Here is a 15,739-nt window from a genome sequence, read left to right as displayed (position 1 = left end):
TAGCTTAGCAAATAATTTGCATACAACCTGACATACATCAACTTACCAAATCATTTGCATACAACCTGCCACACATTAGCTTAGCAAATCTTACCAGAGTAGCAATTTCTATATATTTTCACAGATTCAATAACATAAGAATACCCAACATTTAACATCATCATCGGGTTAGCAAGACTGAGTAACTTCTTTTTTCAATACTGTAAACAAAAACTGATTGGAAAAAATGGATAAATTATATTTTTTTTCATTTTTTTTAAATAAAATTTTATAATTTCGGTCGGTTCGGTTACCCGCTTTTCGGGTCGGTTACCCGCAAGTTCGGTTCGGGTTTTTTTTAAAAGCAAAAAATCCGACCCTAACCCTATTATTTCGGTTCGGTTACCCGCTTTTTCGGTTCGGTTATTTCGGTTTTCGGGTTCGGTTTCGGTTTTCCGGATTTTTTGCACACCCCTACTTAACATTTGGTTGTGTAGAATTGAGAAATGACAAAAGTGGTGGATCAAATGTATTTTATGTGAGAGTAAAGTTATGGTCCTATAATCTTTATGGATAATGAGACAATCTTTTAGAAACGGCTTAAAATACAAATTGGCCAAACAAAAAGAGACCCATAGAGTATGGCAATTTGAAAATGCAACAATTATCAAACTCACAAGTCACAAGACTCACAAGTCACAACCCCTTCTCCAGTTCTCCCACAAACCATCTTGGAGTAATGTTCGTACTCCCTCTATCCCTAAAAGATTACCCCATTGCAATTTAACGGATCAAACTTTAAAAACGTTGACCATGAATTTTCATTAGCTTATAAAAATTAATATAGTCATGTGAGGTCTTTCTAGATTCATTTCAATATATATTTTTGGAACATCAACTTTTTATAATTTTTATGCATGTAGATCGAATTAAAGATATTTACGTTTTAACTCGTGTGTTGGAGACCGTGAACAGTCAAATGGGCGATCTTTTAGGGACTGAGGGGTGTACACATAAAATTTAAAAAAGGACAATTATAATAACAAAAAGAAAAAAGAAAAAAAAAAGCTTGAGGTAATGCTGGTTAAAATATGATGATGGTATATTGATACATCAAGTCTCATATGTTGATATTGGGCGCTTCCAACAAGAAGGAAGCTCTTATATAATTTAACGCGCAGACATAGATCAAAAACAAGCTTGTTGTCTTAATGGTTAGACTTTCTTATAGTATAGCTATCTTCAACTAGATAGGTCGCGGATTCGAATAGTGGCAACAACATTTTCTACTTTTCCTTTTTTTTCTCTCTTTTCCATTTCTTCGATTATTCTCCCTTTTCTTGGAACACACTTTTTCATTTCTTTTATTGCAATACATAATATTATGAGTAGCAACCCTCAATATAATGTTAAATATTTCAATAATAACATACAGAATAATAAGCAACTCAAATAATATAAAAAAATAAACTAATTAATATTTTAAAAAAAGTTTTAAGAGAGTTATTTTTATAGTTTTAGGGGAGTTGTTTTTATAGTTTAGGCCTGTTAAGTTTATAGTTTTAGGGTTGGTACTTTTTTAGTTCAGGTATGTTACTTCTATAGTTTAGACATGTTACCTTTTTTATAATTTTAGGGGAGGTAATTTTTTAGTTTAGGTATGTTACTTCTATAGTTTAGATCTGTTACTTTTTTTTATAGAGTTTTAGGGGAGGTACATTTATAGTTTAAACGTTACTTTATAGATTTGGAGGGAGTACTTTTATAGTTTAAGCCTATTACTTTTATAGTTTTAGGGGGAATACTTTTATAGTTTAAGCATGTTACTTTTATAGTTTTAGGGGGTACTTTTATAGTTTAGGCCTGTTACTTTTTATATTTTTAGACTTGTTACTTTTATATATAGTTGGCTTGTTACTTTTATAGTCTATGCTTGTTTAGTCAAGGTACTTCTATACTTCTGTTACTTTTATCGTTTAGGCGTTACTTTTATAGTTTTATGGGAGATACTTTTAAAGTTTAAGCTTGTTACTTTTATAGTTTCAAGGGAGTTATTTTTATAGTTTTAGTCAAGGTATTTTTTTCTATAGTTTAGACCTGTTATTTTTATTGTTTAGGTCTATTACTTTTATAGTGTTAGGGGAGAAAAGATAATTATGTCGCACTAGTAATAATGGATGTATTAATTAAACTCTAAATTTAATTTCAAGTATTGTGTTGGATTTTAATATTAATCTTTAATCAATGATTAGGATTATTTATTAAGGTTTATTTAGATTACAATGTAAATATTAAGGATTTAATCAAAGTTAAGTATATTTACGGTTACTCAACAAAAGTTAGTAATTTAAAAAGGTTATGTCGCCTTGTATTTCCCGTGAGGGAGATACGACATGTGACGCTCCGACTAAGCTAGGGTGTCCGCTGCTAATTAATGATAATTAAACTAATTATTGGTGTATAGAAATCGGGGCGTTACAACAACACTTCACATTAACATTTAATAATAATTTTTATTTGCAAAAATGGTATAATAATAATTTTTTTACTAAGTAAAAGAAATGTCAAAATCACAACATATAAAATTGTGATAATTTAACTTCTCATTCACCAATAATAAATTCGATTGAGCTAGTTATCGTTGGAACATTGTAATCCGTTTGTTCTAAACTTCACATTCGTTTCCTTTAATTTCCTTGATGATGTATCAAGTACGGAGTATCATAGTGCATGTTATAATAACTAGCAAGATAACATGTAAAGGGTTATAACTTAGTTGGTTAATGCTTTAGTGTTGAAAGTGAAGGTTGCGGGTTCGAATCGTTCTATTTTATTAGTCATTTTTTAAACGGTTTTTTCATGAAATACCCCTGAGGTTTGCAAAAACGCACCAAATACCCTCGCGTCTTTTGAATCACATAATATACCCCTATTTTTCCGTACTGTTCATGAGATGCACCTCCAATTAACAGACGTTAGTCTGCCGTTAGTGACATTTTACTATTTTGCCCTTAATACATGATTTTCGACATAAATTCAAAAAAAAATTAAAAAATCTCAACTTCTTCCTCTTTCTCTCTCCTCTCAGATGTTCTTCCTCCTGCTCTCTGGTCGCCGGCGGCTCCGATCTCCGCCCCATGGTCGCCGGCGGAGACCGATCTCAGGTCGCCGGCAAGCCTAACTCACGATTTTGAAGTATAGTGGCTCGATCGCCATCGAATTGCAAAGATACTAAACCAGATCGAGCTCGGGATCTAGCTAAAGGTCGCCGGATCTGTTTACTTTTGGGAAGTATAGTGGTTCGATCGCCAGATGCCGGTTTCTTGGGGGGATTGTCACCGGGTGGAGGATTTGATGAGGGTTCAGGCATTGAGGTGAGTGGTTTATTTTTGATATTATGTTGGATAAAGGGAATTTTATTGTTTCCAGTTCATGTATGAACCCGTTACGGTCTAAATGCATAGAAGTGACTGAAAATTTTGGGATTTACATTTCTTGATTAGAAGATGTAGTTAAAAAGATACATAAGTCAAACTTCGAGGCCATTTCTTGTATGTTGTGGCCACCTTCAACATGTATGGTGGATACGTTTCCACCCAGCAGGTAACCCCGACTTTGGCTTAAATTAGAGCTTTTTATATTGCTTGATTGGGTGTTGTTATTTATGCCATATGTTGATTGATAGTAGTTGATGGTTACCTATAAATTTGAAATCATTTCCTTATGGCAAGCAGCTTGTAGTTCTAAAACTTATGAGTCATAATACTCATAAATGTTGTGTCGAATTTATCTATGTTTTCTCAGGTTGGAATTCTGTTTATGAACAAACATTGTAAAACTTCAACTAGGAGTGGTCAAACATAGATTCTTTTTCATTGCAGGGTAGTCTCATCTAGAAATTTTCTTGTGTTGTTAATACAAGATGGGTTAGATGCTCTTGGCAGAGTTCATAGGGTGTTGACACTGGAGATAGAAATAATTTGTATAATCTCCTTCAATAAGCCAAAAACAACATCAAAACACGCTTGCAAATTGCAATTTCTTTTTTGTGGCAATCAACTAACTTGATCCCCTTTGGTGCTAGTAGAACCACAAACACCTTTTGTGAATTGTGCAAGCCTTCAAGAAGTTTAATTGTTTTCATGTGTTAATACGTAGCTCCAAATAAACCATTAGTGCATTACACTTTTGAATACATAGTCAAACTTCCATGGTTCCACATGATTGCAGAAATTTGTGTTGATGACATAGTACAATAGGGAATTGGATGTTGTTCTGTTCTATCTTATTTCCTTTACTTGTTTGCCAAAGTTTATTGCAGAGTATTATCTTTTAACAGTTTTGGTTAAAGTATATTGTGTTAGATTTTTTTTAATGACATCAATGTATTGCATCAAACCTAGGTAATGGTTGAGCTGACACCAAATTTATATTTTAGGGATACTAAGGAGAAGGAAGATAACCGCAGCCAACCATCTCCGATCAGGCCTGAAAAAGCATCCCCCACTGTGAAATTTGAATTTGAGGAACAAATTGCGATTAACCAATCCCCTCAAATTGTTTCTGATCCATCCTTAGACGGCTATGCAGTACACAAACTTGGAGTAATTTCATGAGTCTAGTTTGCTTGCACTTGGGAAGAGAGTTCGTTCTTTAATGGTGGCTGTTGGATTTAGATGTAGTACTGCAGTGACTAATGCACTGATCGATATGTATACCAACAGTATAATTCAATTCAATCAATTTCTTATTGGATTTGTTGTTTGAGCATTTCAATTTTCTTTGATTATTACTTCTATTTTTGTTATAGGTTTAACTTTTAGGTTGATTAATTTGATTAATTAGGTGAACGATTTGTGGAAATCAAATTCTGCAGGTTAAAAGCAGTTTGAGTATTTGGTGCAACTTAGTTTCAAAATAGGTGTATATTGTGCAATAAGTTTATAAATAGGGGTATTATGTGAATTAAAAACATGACTTAACGGAGGACTTACGGAAGGTCGGTTTAGGGGTGTTTAGTGCAAACTTGGGAAAAAATAGGGGTATATTATGTGATTCAAAAGACGCGAGGGTATTTGGTGCGTTTTTGCAAACCTCATGGGTATTTCATGAAAAAACCGTTTTTGAAATCTTTCCTTATTTGTTCAACATTTATCCATTTCATACCCTTATAAATATTCAAATGGCTCATTTGCTTACTCTCAAATAAAATTTTATCCCCATTAAACCCCTTAATTATTTCTCTATCCTATACATATTGGTTGGATTCTATTGAATACCAGATTTCAATTGTATTTTTATTGGAATGTTTTCAATTACAAAAGTGACTAACACTCAAGAACGAAGGGATACATATTTTTATAGAAAACATTGAATAAATTACCACGTTAATTTCCTCTCTTTTAGTATATAAAATACGGTTTTTTCATGAAATGCCCCTGAGGTTTGCAATAATGCACCAAATACCCCTGCGCGTTTCAAAATTCATAGAATACCCCTATTTTTTCAAACTGGTTCACCAAATACCCCTATTATGACTTTCCGTTAGTCCTCCGTTAAGTCATGTTTATAATTCACCAAATACACATATTTATAAACTTTTTGCATAATATACACCTATTTATAAAGTTTTTTGTACCAAATACCTAAATAACTTATACCATTAATAATTGAATTTGAAGCCCAAAATTGAAGAACACATGTGAAAATTGAAGAACAAAACCCATAATATTGAAGAAGAGAATATTAAATTTTGAGAGTTTAATTCCTAAAATCGAAAATCTAAACTACAAATTCGAATTCTAGTGTCTATATATAATCTCTCTCTAATAATCTCTCTCTAATCTGCCTAAATTCTGTTGTTTTTACAACGTAGATCCCAAATCATATGGAAAAATTGACAATATTGGAAATCATATCCGCGGAAATCATATTCGCCGCCAACCTTCAACCTTCAATGAATTGTTTTACATTTACAACATAGATCCAAAATCATATTGTCAACCTCTGTACCAACAGTTTCATGTTGGATTGTGCGAGGTCCCATAATAGCATCCACAGCCTTGTGCGCTACGACACTTCCAGTTCCAAAAGCAACACCTTGAGCTATAGTGGCTTGTAAAGCATGAATTGGAGACATCCCCATCTAACTCACCAAATGGAGAAATAAATTGAAATAAATTGGTGTCCCTAAATTGAAATGGAAAATGAGTAAAAACAATTGAAATCATCAATTGGAAAATAATCGCCCACAAATTGGACTGAGATTGGAGATACAACAAAGGAGAACACATAGGAGAATATACGAGAAGGTAGATTGGAGAAACTCGCGTTTATCGCCCTCCTCCGACTCACCGCATTATCCATCTTTAAAATTCCAAACCTCAAACAAATCAAATTGGGTAAAAAATTGAAAATTGCAAACCCAAACTTTTGTCCGGTTCCGCCACCGTCGCGAACGCCTGACATGCCGCGGTGAGATCCGCTCTCATTGGCGACCAACATGGGCTGACCGGAGGCGATATCATGTCGGATAAGTCGCCGCTTGAACTGAGATTGGAGAAACAAGAAGGGCGAAACCAAAGAAGAGGGTTTAAGGTTGAATTCAGATTGGAATACGGATACGAATTCGCGTTGGGTTAGGCTAATCAATGGGCAAGAAATATTTTTTTGTTTTGTGAAGAGATAGGAGAGAGAAGATAGGAGAGAGAAGAAGAAGATGAACAGAGACAAGATGTCAAAGATGGGTCGAGCAACATAGAGGAGAGGAGAGAGAATAAGAAGAAGAGAGAATTTTTTTTATTTTTTTTTAAAAAAAGTTAAATATAGAATATTGGGTGAGTAAGGGCATAAAGGTAAAATAACGTTAACGGAACACTAACGGCCGTTAAGTCAAGGGGTATTTGGTGCACTCTAAGTTCAAATAGGGGTATACTATGTATTTTGAAACACGCAGGGGTATTTGGTGAATTTCGTGAAACCTCAGGGGCATTTCATGAAAAAACCGTATAAAATAATATAGATTACACATGGATAGGGGAAATCAAACTTATGTATTGAACACAAATCAAGACATACGGAGTAGTTCACTAATGGTAACGTTATCATTACAAATTTACAATAGATACAGAGTTACAAATTTGAAAATCTATTAAACACATAATCCAAATAATTATCATAAAACTAAACAAATAATGAATACGGAGTATAAGCTAATACAAAGAACAACATTTTATTGTCATTTAAATAAATTGTTGTCTAACAAACACAAGAATTGCCAGAATCTCCTCGGCAATTCTTTCATCAAGTTGGTTCCTCAAAAATGGTCGAAAGAACCATAGATATCCTGTACCCATAACCAAACCTAGGGTTATTGGGCCACTTATAGCCCAATGTAACCTCAACTTATGGCCCAAACCATGCTTTAAAAAGCCCTCCAAAATCACACAAAGCCCATTTAGCCCAAAAAACAATGTAACCTCCCATGTGGGCTCCACAAATGTTAAGTAGTAAAAGATTAGCTCGTGTATTAGACCAGATACAAGAAATACAGCCATCACAGAAGAAATTAGGGCACTTTGTTTACTTAAGTACTTGGACAAAATTGCCCTCGTGGGTTCATATATGGTGTGCCGCAGTACATCTGTTACCATGAGGTTCCACCTTCTACTCCAAAAATCTTGGAGGGAGGTTGATAAGTAAGGCTCATCAAACGGTGGATATAGCTCCACGTCAATGATGGCCTTCGCCAATTTGTTGCAAATTCCCACGACCACATCAAGAAATAAGTAAATCAGACCAGAATAAGCTAACCAAAGTAGCCCCAAGTGTAGTTGTTCTTTGTAGAAATAACAAATTGTTGACAAAATTGTGAAAGACAAGGCCTCATGTAATAAATTTAGGGGCAATATTTTTATGGACTTTTGTTTTTGGGCCAATTTATCTTTGATTTTCATTGGAAAAATCGTAACGACGATAAACCTAAGGAGAGAGGTAGATTTTACGTGTTCATTATCGGTATTTTGTTTTCCAAATTTACTTTTATGGCTGTGAATACTTTGATTGTTTGATAAAGGGCCAGTGTCGTAGCTAAATAAGAGTAACTTAAAGTTTCCTAGGTACGTAATAAAGTACGAAGTTACTCCTTTAAGAATTACCGAAGAAAAATAGAGGGGGAAAATGGTGAACAGATAGAAGCTCGGAAAAAAAAGGAAAAACCTTAGTTTTCCCTTAGGGATCTTGGAAGCTATGAAGTAGCAATAGCATAGGGATGCTAATAGTGTTGACCACACAGGGAGGAATTGTTTGCCTTCACCTTCCATCAAATCTTTTTGGAGAAATAGTTTTGTTGGCTTAGCTAATTTCAACTAACGTTGGACTAACCCTAGATTGCTTCCTTCAAAATTTAACTACTAAACTCTAATTTGAGGGCCTAATAAACCACAGAGTTAAATTAACGATGGTTTTTGTTAGATTTAAGTATATGAAAGCTAAAACAATCATGAAGTCGGAATTTTAACTCCAGGGGTTTTTGTTTACCCTTTTTGGTCGGTCATGTAAATTGGATGATAAGATAGATCATCTTATAGGTAATAGAAACGTGTTTTCTATGCTTAACACATACGTCTACTTAACAAATTTATTTTAGGTAAAATAAAGAGTGCAATTTTCACATACAAATTTGATGTTGTGTTATGGAACAAACAACTGAACAAGTTTCAACTTATCAATAATTTTAGCTTTCATATATTTATTTATTTATTTTGAAGGTATGTCTTTTTTAAATACTAATATTTTTAGTATTTTTTTTTTTGGAATAAAAAAAAAAAAAAAAACTCTATAATAAACCTGGTATACTGTATACACTAACTTAGTGTCAATCGTGGTAGAAATGTAATTTACGTATTATTTTTAATAACTGATCACGTGCCTATCCCACTTTATATACCTTTTATTTTGTTTTTTTGTTTTTCATTTGAGCATCATTTTTCAAAATTTTCATATCTGCATTCTTTTCATTTTTCTCTCTTTACTTTCTTTCTATGCTTTTCATGCATATTTTTGCCCAATTTTCAAGGGTTGTGTTCATTTTTGCTCAATTTTCTTCGTACTTATCTTATAACTCTCATAATCGGGTCTACCAGAGGAGGAAAAAAATGGAGGAAGTAGTAGATCAATAAGGAGGTTAGCCATTACCGAATCGAAGAATTTGCGCTCATCTACAAATCATTGCAAGAATTTTGAGAGATCACATCTCGATTCGTTGTTTTTAAAGTAATTTTAAGTTTATTTTTTTTATTAAAATTGATAATGTTTGTTGTTTTGGAGAAATTAACGTTTGTGTTTTGCCAAAATATCGTTTCAACTTCGCGAATTCAACCAGTGACTTCGAGATATTAAATAGTAACTATAAGAGTTTTACGGTAACTTTATGATTTAAAGAGTTACTATGTGATTTTAACTATAACTATATGATATATATTGATTATTGCTATAGCATTTGCCTACTGTACGTTATAATGATTTATCGAATATATTTGACTATAAATTTCATGACTATGTGACTATAATCGAAAAGGTTTGCTATCTTCTACAAATCGATGCAAGAATTTGGAAAATCATGTCCCGGTTCATTATTTTGAAAGTACTTTAAGTTTGTTTTTATTTAAAATTGAAAATGGTTTATTGTTTGGAGAAATTAGGGTTCGTGTTTTGTCGAAATATGTTTTTTAACTTCGTGAGCGCGCTTAATCATTGACTCGTGACTTAAAATAATACGAAGTAATTACTACGGAGTATATGAGTTTACACTAACTTTGTGAGTTAAAAAGTGACTATATGATTAATTATATATCTATGTGATTTAAATAATGATCATATGATACTGATGATTACTGTGACATTTATTTATTGTAATAAAGATTTATTGACTATATTGGAATAAAATTTTCATGATTATTGAATTATATTTTCTTGAGATTTATAGTGAGATTCTAATTCAAATAGCAACTATTGATTCTTAAGGTTACTATTTTATTATAATCTTTTTTATTAAAAATGTTTGATATTTACATTCTAATTCAAATAGCAACTATTGATTCTTAAGGTTACTATTTATTATAATCTTTTTTATTAAAAATGTTTGATATTAATACTACATGTGAGTTTTAAAAGTAACTATAGTAAAAAAAATTGTAACTGTTAAATTAAAATAACAAATATATAACTCATTTTAATGGTGATTGTATGATTTATACAATGACAATAACCGAAGAGTTTGCTTATCGGCAAATCAATGCCAGAATTTGGCGAGATTATGTATTTGTTCGTTGTTTAACAAGTACTCCGTATTTATTAAGTTTATTCTTATTTAAAATTGAAAGCATTTGTTGTTTTATACTCCCTCTGTCCCTTAATACTTGCACCGTTTTAACTAGACACGCTTGCCGATGCACAACTTTGACCACCAATATCTTTAACTACATATTATAAAAATTTATAAAAATATTAATACTTTGAAAATATATATCTAGATGAAGCCAACAATATATTATATACTAACATTTGTTTTCATATGCTAGAAATAAAATAGGGTCAAAATGAATTATGTGAATAGTGCAAAAAGTCAAAACGGTGCGAGTATTAAGGGACAGAGGGAGTAGAAATTAGGGTCTGTGTTTTGTAAATATATCATTATTAACTTTGCATGTTTAATTAACTAGTTGTTGGACCGTGCGCTAGCGCGCACGATCCCCCAAGGTATACAAAATTATTTTGCAACTTACAATTTATGGTAAATGCTAGAAATGATATGTTAAAGTTAAATGTTGGATTTACATGTAACAGGAAATAGAAACCATATGCGTTTTAATTGATAGTTCGAAGGTACAATATATAGGAAATTATACCCAAGTAAAACAATACATTTTGTATAGCAATGGAAGGGTGAAACCGTAAATGCTCTATTGTTAAGAATAAGACAAAATAAAACAAAGAAGGAAATGAAAGACATGCACGTAAATGCACTATTGGATGAATAGTAATCAAAGTATAAAGCTTTATAAGTGTTAGGATTCTTCTTTCTTTCACACGGTTTTTGGATGGTAACTTCTATCTTCTTCCATGGTGGGTCTATATTTCTCTTCGCCCTTTCTGAGCTTCCGTTTTCGATCTTAATTAAAATAAAAACCTTAATTATGATAGGTCCAATATTATGTTAATATGAATTAGTAAACATTACATATTCTTCAAATATGTTTTCAACTAAGGGAGAAAAGTTTGGTGGGTGATGGAGATATATAATGCATTCACCGTGGGTGACGGGGCGATGATGGATTTTTAGATTGGACCCGTGCACATCACTGATCTTTCATCTAAGAGATTATGTATATATCAACATTTTTACTATTAACCTACATATTATAGTGATTTGTTTATTTGCTCATTTACTCTAATCAGACAATCGAATCATCTATCATAGAGTTCTACAATTCTAAACTCTTTAAAAAAAAAAATCATCGGGTTTAGAGGTGGATTTGAGGTGGGTGATGGAGTGAGGATGTATTTTATTTTGTACCTAACAAGGCAGAGATTTAAATAGGGATGGCTAGCATACACATCGTGTGTGGCGTGGATAGAGATGAAATTTTAATATTTAGATTATAAACTGTGCATCACGCCACATGTACCTGTGCGATGTAAGCTTAAAATATATTTTTTGATGTTTCTTTTCAAAATTAATTTAACTTCACACTTAAAGTTAAAATTTATAAAGCACGGGTCATATAGTAGTTAATTACTATAGCCTACTATAAGGGTAGTTCATAAAACGCATAATTTTGTCATGTACTACTAAGTTAATACCAATCGAGAAAATGTAACGTGTATGATTATACTTTTAAAAAAAAAAACACACACACTGAAATTGTACTTTTAAGAACAAATGACACCCATGGCCATGGATAGCCAGTTAATCCAATGCTAAGATTCCCTTAAGAAACCTACTAACAGCTTTGACTTCCTCGAGTGATCTAACATCAACCCTATTCCTCACAAGTTGTGGAAAAAACAACCAAAATCCAGTAGCCATCACAAACCCAATTGTCAACGGGCCAGCAAAAGCCCAATGTAACTCCCCTAGGCCCAATACCCTCTTCAGCCCAATCTCAAGACCCAAACACACTCCATGAAGCAAGAAGAAGCACGTGACTTCCCACGTGGGACTAGCACGCGTAATGTAGAAGAACAACAACTCATGCATCAAACCAGACACAACAAAAGCTGTCATCGTTGCTACAAGCTGGGCCCACCTCTTCCCAATGTAAACTTCACAAAATGACTTCACAGGCAAATATACAGTGTGTCGCAGCACATCCGATACCATGAGGTTCCACCTCCTCCCCCAGAAATCTTGCAATGATGTTGACAAATAAGGCTCATCAAACGGTGGAGAAAGCTCCCACCCTAAAATGGACCCCACCAATTTATTACAAAGACCCATAATAATCTCCAAATTCAAATAAACTGCACAACAATAAATCCCCAGAAGTAAATTCGGGTGAATATTTTTATTGTAATTACTAAAATACCCCGTAACAACAATTAAGGAGTAAATCAGAATCTTTGACCACAAATTAAGGGGTACTCGTAATTTCTGGCCAACATTTTCAGCTTTTTCCTTAATTTTGATTGGAAATGAAGCAATTAAAACAAAATTAAGGAAAGATCTGTTGGGTAAATCATGGGTTAATGGACCAAGATTAAAGGAAAAAAGGATTAATTTGAAATTAGCAAGCCAAGTGAAGAAGAACCCAGTGAGACCTGCTGTTGTTGGGGTGGAGAGAGAATATGGGAGGAGAGAGAAGATGGAGATTACTGGTAATAGAGAGAATAGCCTAATTTTGCCTTTGGGAAGCTTTGAAACAATGAAATATGTGTAAATTAGAGATATTAAGACCTTTAACCATACCTTAATTAAAGCCTTAATTTCCCCTTCTTCTGCTTCTACTACAACCATTTTGATGAGAGGTTTTTGTTTGTGGGTTTGACTTGAAGAGTTTGAGATGGTATGAAGCTTTCAAGTCCAGCCCTGCATGTTTTGTACCTTTCAAGTTTCAAGTATATAATTAGGGATTTAATTATTTATTAATTAGTCAAATTACTTAGGAAATTATTCTTTACAGTTGTGTTTATTTGAGCTAGTCACCGCCCAGTCGCCCACGTTGGCATATCTATTACTTTATACAGAGTACTAAAACAGACACCAGAAATGAACATGTCACTTCCTCGTGTAAAATTTAACTCCAAAATAGAATTCCTTAAATAAAAAATCACTTTATTTATTGTTCAAAATTTTCTATCATTTTTATTAATTATTTATGTATAGAAAAATGAATATATGTTTATGGAAATAATAGATGTCACATAAATATTGGTTATTTATTGTCAATATTTTAGTCAAATCAATATGTTAATAATAAAAAAAAAATTTACTTAATATTTTGATCAAATTAACATATTAATATATCAAATATTTTGGTCTAATTAGCATATAAAGCATATAAAAATGCAATCGGACTGAAATTACAAGATGGTTAAATGTGTAATGTTCAAGATTTATTAATTATGCGTAAACTTATGGGAGAGAAATATTTAATTCAAATATATTATAAAAACAAATGACTAAATAATTTTAGAAAATCCGTGCTTGCACAGAACCCAATCCGATAATTAATATAGCGGTATAGGCATACAACCAATGCAAATGGTAGAATTAGGGCGAATAAAACGATCTTTTTTTCAATTAATGGTACTACTACTTATGGAGTACTTCGTTAATTGTCTTTTGTTTGGTTGGCTGGTTGTTTCTTTGTTGAGTCAGATTTTAAGACATGTACGGATTATTTAATCATGGTTAGTTGTCTTCTGTACATGTGGATGTCGTCGGTTTTAGTTAGTAAAGTTTTGAGAGTGTGGTAAAGTGGTATTCAAGATCTCGATAGAATTTCATCTTCTTCTTTTGCCTTGTCGTATTGCCCTTTGTGATTCTTTATACACTAAAAAAATCCTTACGAGTTGGCTAATACTAAAGTGTGCCGCCTCACCCATCTGCCATTACTCTCTATGTCACACATTTTATCTAGTAGTAATATAAATATGTCACCACATGATAATAAATTATTTTATCAGTACCCATAACTAGTTACTCTGTAAATGCTAATAAAAAAATACAAACGAATAGAGTTTTAAATAAAGAATGGGAGGACTATAAACAATATTTAAAGATCCGACCCACAAACACTTTTACCCTTTTATAAACAATAAAAGGGAACTATGAAAGAACAATCCAAATATAATACGTACTGCGTAGTAAACACGTGTAGTGTAAATTACGTAGAAAACCTTATACATATTACTGCTAATCAATCCTTAATTATAATTGGAAAATTGGATCTAACTTCAACCACAAAAAAATACTTATATGCTATAATTCCTTCACTTAAAGTTATCCATAAACTTCATATAATAAATGCCTTCAAATTCTTTGCAAAAACTTTAATATCCTCAATTGACTCATAATCAATATGGTTCCTCCAAAGTGGGGGGAAGAACAACCAATACCCAGTAGCTAGCACAAATCCAACAGTTAATGGGCCTGAAACGGCCCAATGTAATTCCAACCTCCAGCCCAATTCTCTCTTAACAGCCATCTCTAAAACCACACACACCCCGTGCAGCAGAAAGTAACACGTGACCTCCCAAGTGGGCCAGACCCGAGACACATAAAAGTACATGAGTTCATGCACAAGCCCAGATACAAAGAAAGTCGCTATTGTACCCATCACCTGAGCCCACTTAAGGCCCACAAAATGAACAAAAGTTATCCTAACTGGTTTGTATACAGTGTGGCGCAGTGTATCGGATACCATGCGGTTCCACCTCCTACCCCAGAAATCTTGTAGTGATGATGAAGCGTAAGGCTCATCAGACGGCTCCTCTAGCTCGAAACCAAGTGGGCCCACAATAAACGCGCAGAATGCAAAGCACAAATCAATGAAGAGGAACAATGCACACCCAAACATGACCCAACTTTTTGTACGGTCATAAATCACTACAAAAAGTGCAAAAAAGAAAGATCTAAGCCAATTATTTGGGGGCAATATTCTAGTGTGTAGGGTGTCATGTAGAGGATCTTTCCCCTTAATCTTAATGGGTAAAGCAGCAAATAAGACAAAATTAAGTAGGCTAGTTTGGGCCGATAATGGGCCGAGATCAAAGGCGTAAAGAAGAAGCTTTGAGTTTGCTAGCCATGTAATGAACCAGCTTATTAGGGTAATGGGTACGGGTCTAGTGAGAGAAAGTGGGAGGATTACGAAAAGCGAGAAAATCGGGAGAAGAGATAAAACCCTAAGTTTGCCTTTGGGGAGTTTTGAAGGTATATAAAAAGAGTAGAAAAGAGATGCAAGAATTATTAAGCATGCCTTGATGAATGTTTGGGTTTCTTCTCCCATTTTTGTGGTGTTTGCCAATTTGGAATACTTGTGTTAGCTAGTTTTGTTTGGTTTTATAGTGTAACAATAAGAGGTTAATAGTTCTCAAGGGGACCTCTATCATCAATTCATCATTAATTGAAATTCTAACTACTATTGTATCTAGTTCACTTTCAACAAACAAAAATACTTTTGCTGAATTAATGGACACGACTACGTATCTATGGCTCTATGCTAATGGTTAATGATGTTATGGAGTTATGGACTATGGG

The 15,739-nt window shown here is 33.2% G+C and overlaps 3 protein-coding genes across 3 annotated transcripts; all 3 read right to left on the bottom strand.

Moving 5' to 3' along the window:
- Positions 1 to 7,034: 7,034 nt before the first annotated feature.
- LOC110789283 (probable long-chain-alcohol O-fatty-acyltransferase 5) lies at positions 7,035 to 8,514 on the bottom strand. Its single transcript, XM_021993930.2, has one exon. The coding sequence runs from the start codon at positions 8,298 to 8,300 to the stop codon at positions 7,221 to 7,223; it is 1,080 nt and encodes a 359-aa protein (XP_021849622.1). The 5' UTR covers positions 8,301 to 8,514; the 3' UTR covers positions 7,035 to 7,220.
- A 3,330-nt stretch (positions 8,515 to 11,844) lies between these two features.
- LOC110789294 (probable long-chain-alcohol O-fatty-acyltransferase 2) lies at positions 11,845 to 13,084 on the bottom strand. Its single transcript, XM_021993941.2, has one exon. The coding sequence runs from the start codon at positions 12,992 to 12,994 to the stop codon at positions 11,948 to 11,950; it is 1,047 nt and encodes a 348-aa protein (XP_021849633.2). The 5' UTR covers positions 12,995 to 13,084; the 3' UTR covers positions 11,845 to 11,947.
- Positions 13,085 to 14,243: 1,159 nt separating this feature from the next.
- On the bottom strand, positions 14,244 to 15,525 carry LOC110789293 (probable long-chain-alcohol O-fatty-acyltransferase 2). The gene has a single exon (XM_021993940.2). The coding sequence runs from the start codon at positions 15,486 to 15,488 to the stop codon at positions 14,496 to 14,498; it is 993 nt and encodes a 330-aa protein (XP_021849632.1). The 5' UTR covers positions 15,489 to 15,525; the 3' UTR covers positions 14,244 to 14,495.
- Positions 15,526 to 15,739: the final 214 nt, after the last annotated feature.

This window comes from Spinacia oleracea, chromosome 4, assembly GCF_020520425.1.
Source record: "Spinacia oleracea cultivar Varoflay chromosome 4, BTI_SOV_V1, whole genome shotgun sequence".
Taxonomy (NCBI): Eukaryota; Viridiplantae; Streptophyta; class Magnoliopsida; order Caryophyllales; family Amaranthaceae; genus Spinacia; species Spinacia oleracea.
Note: the sequence above shows the minus strand (reverse complement) of the source record. Positions and strands in the feature narration are given on the sequence as shown.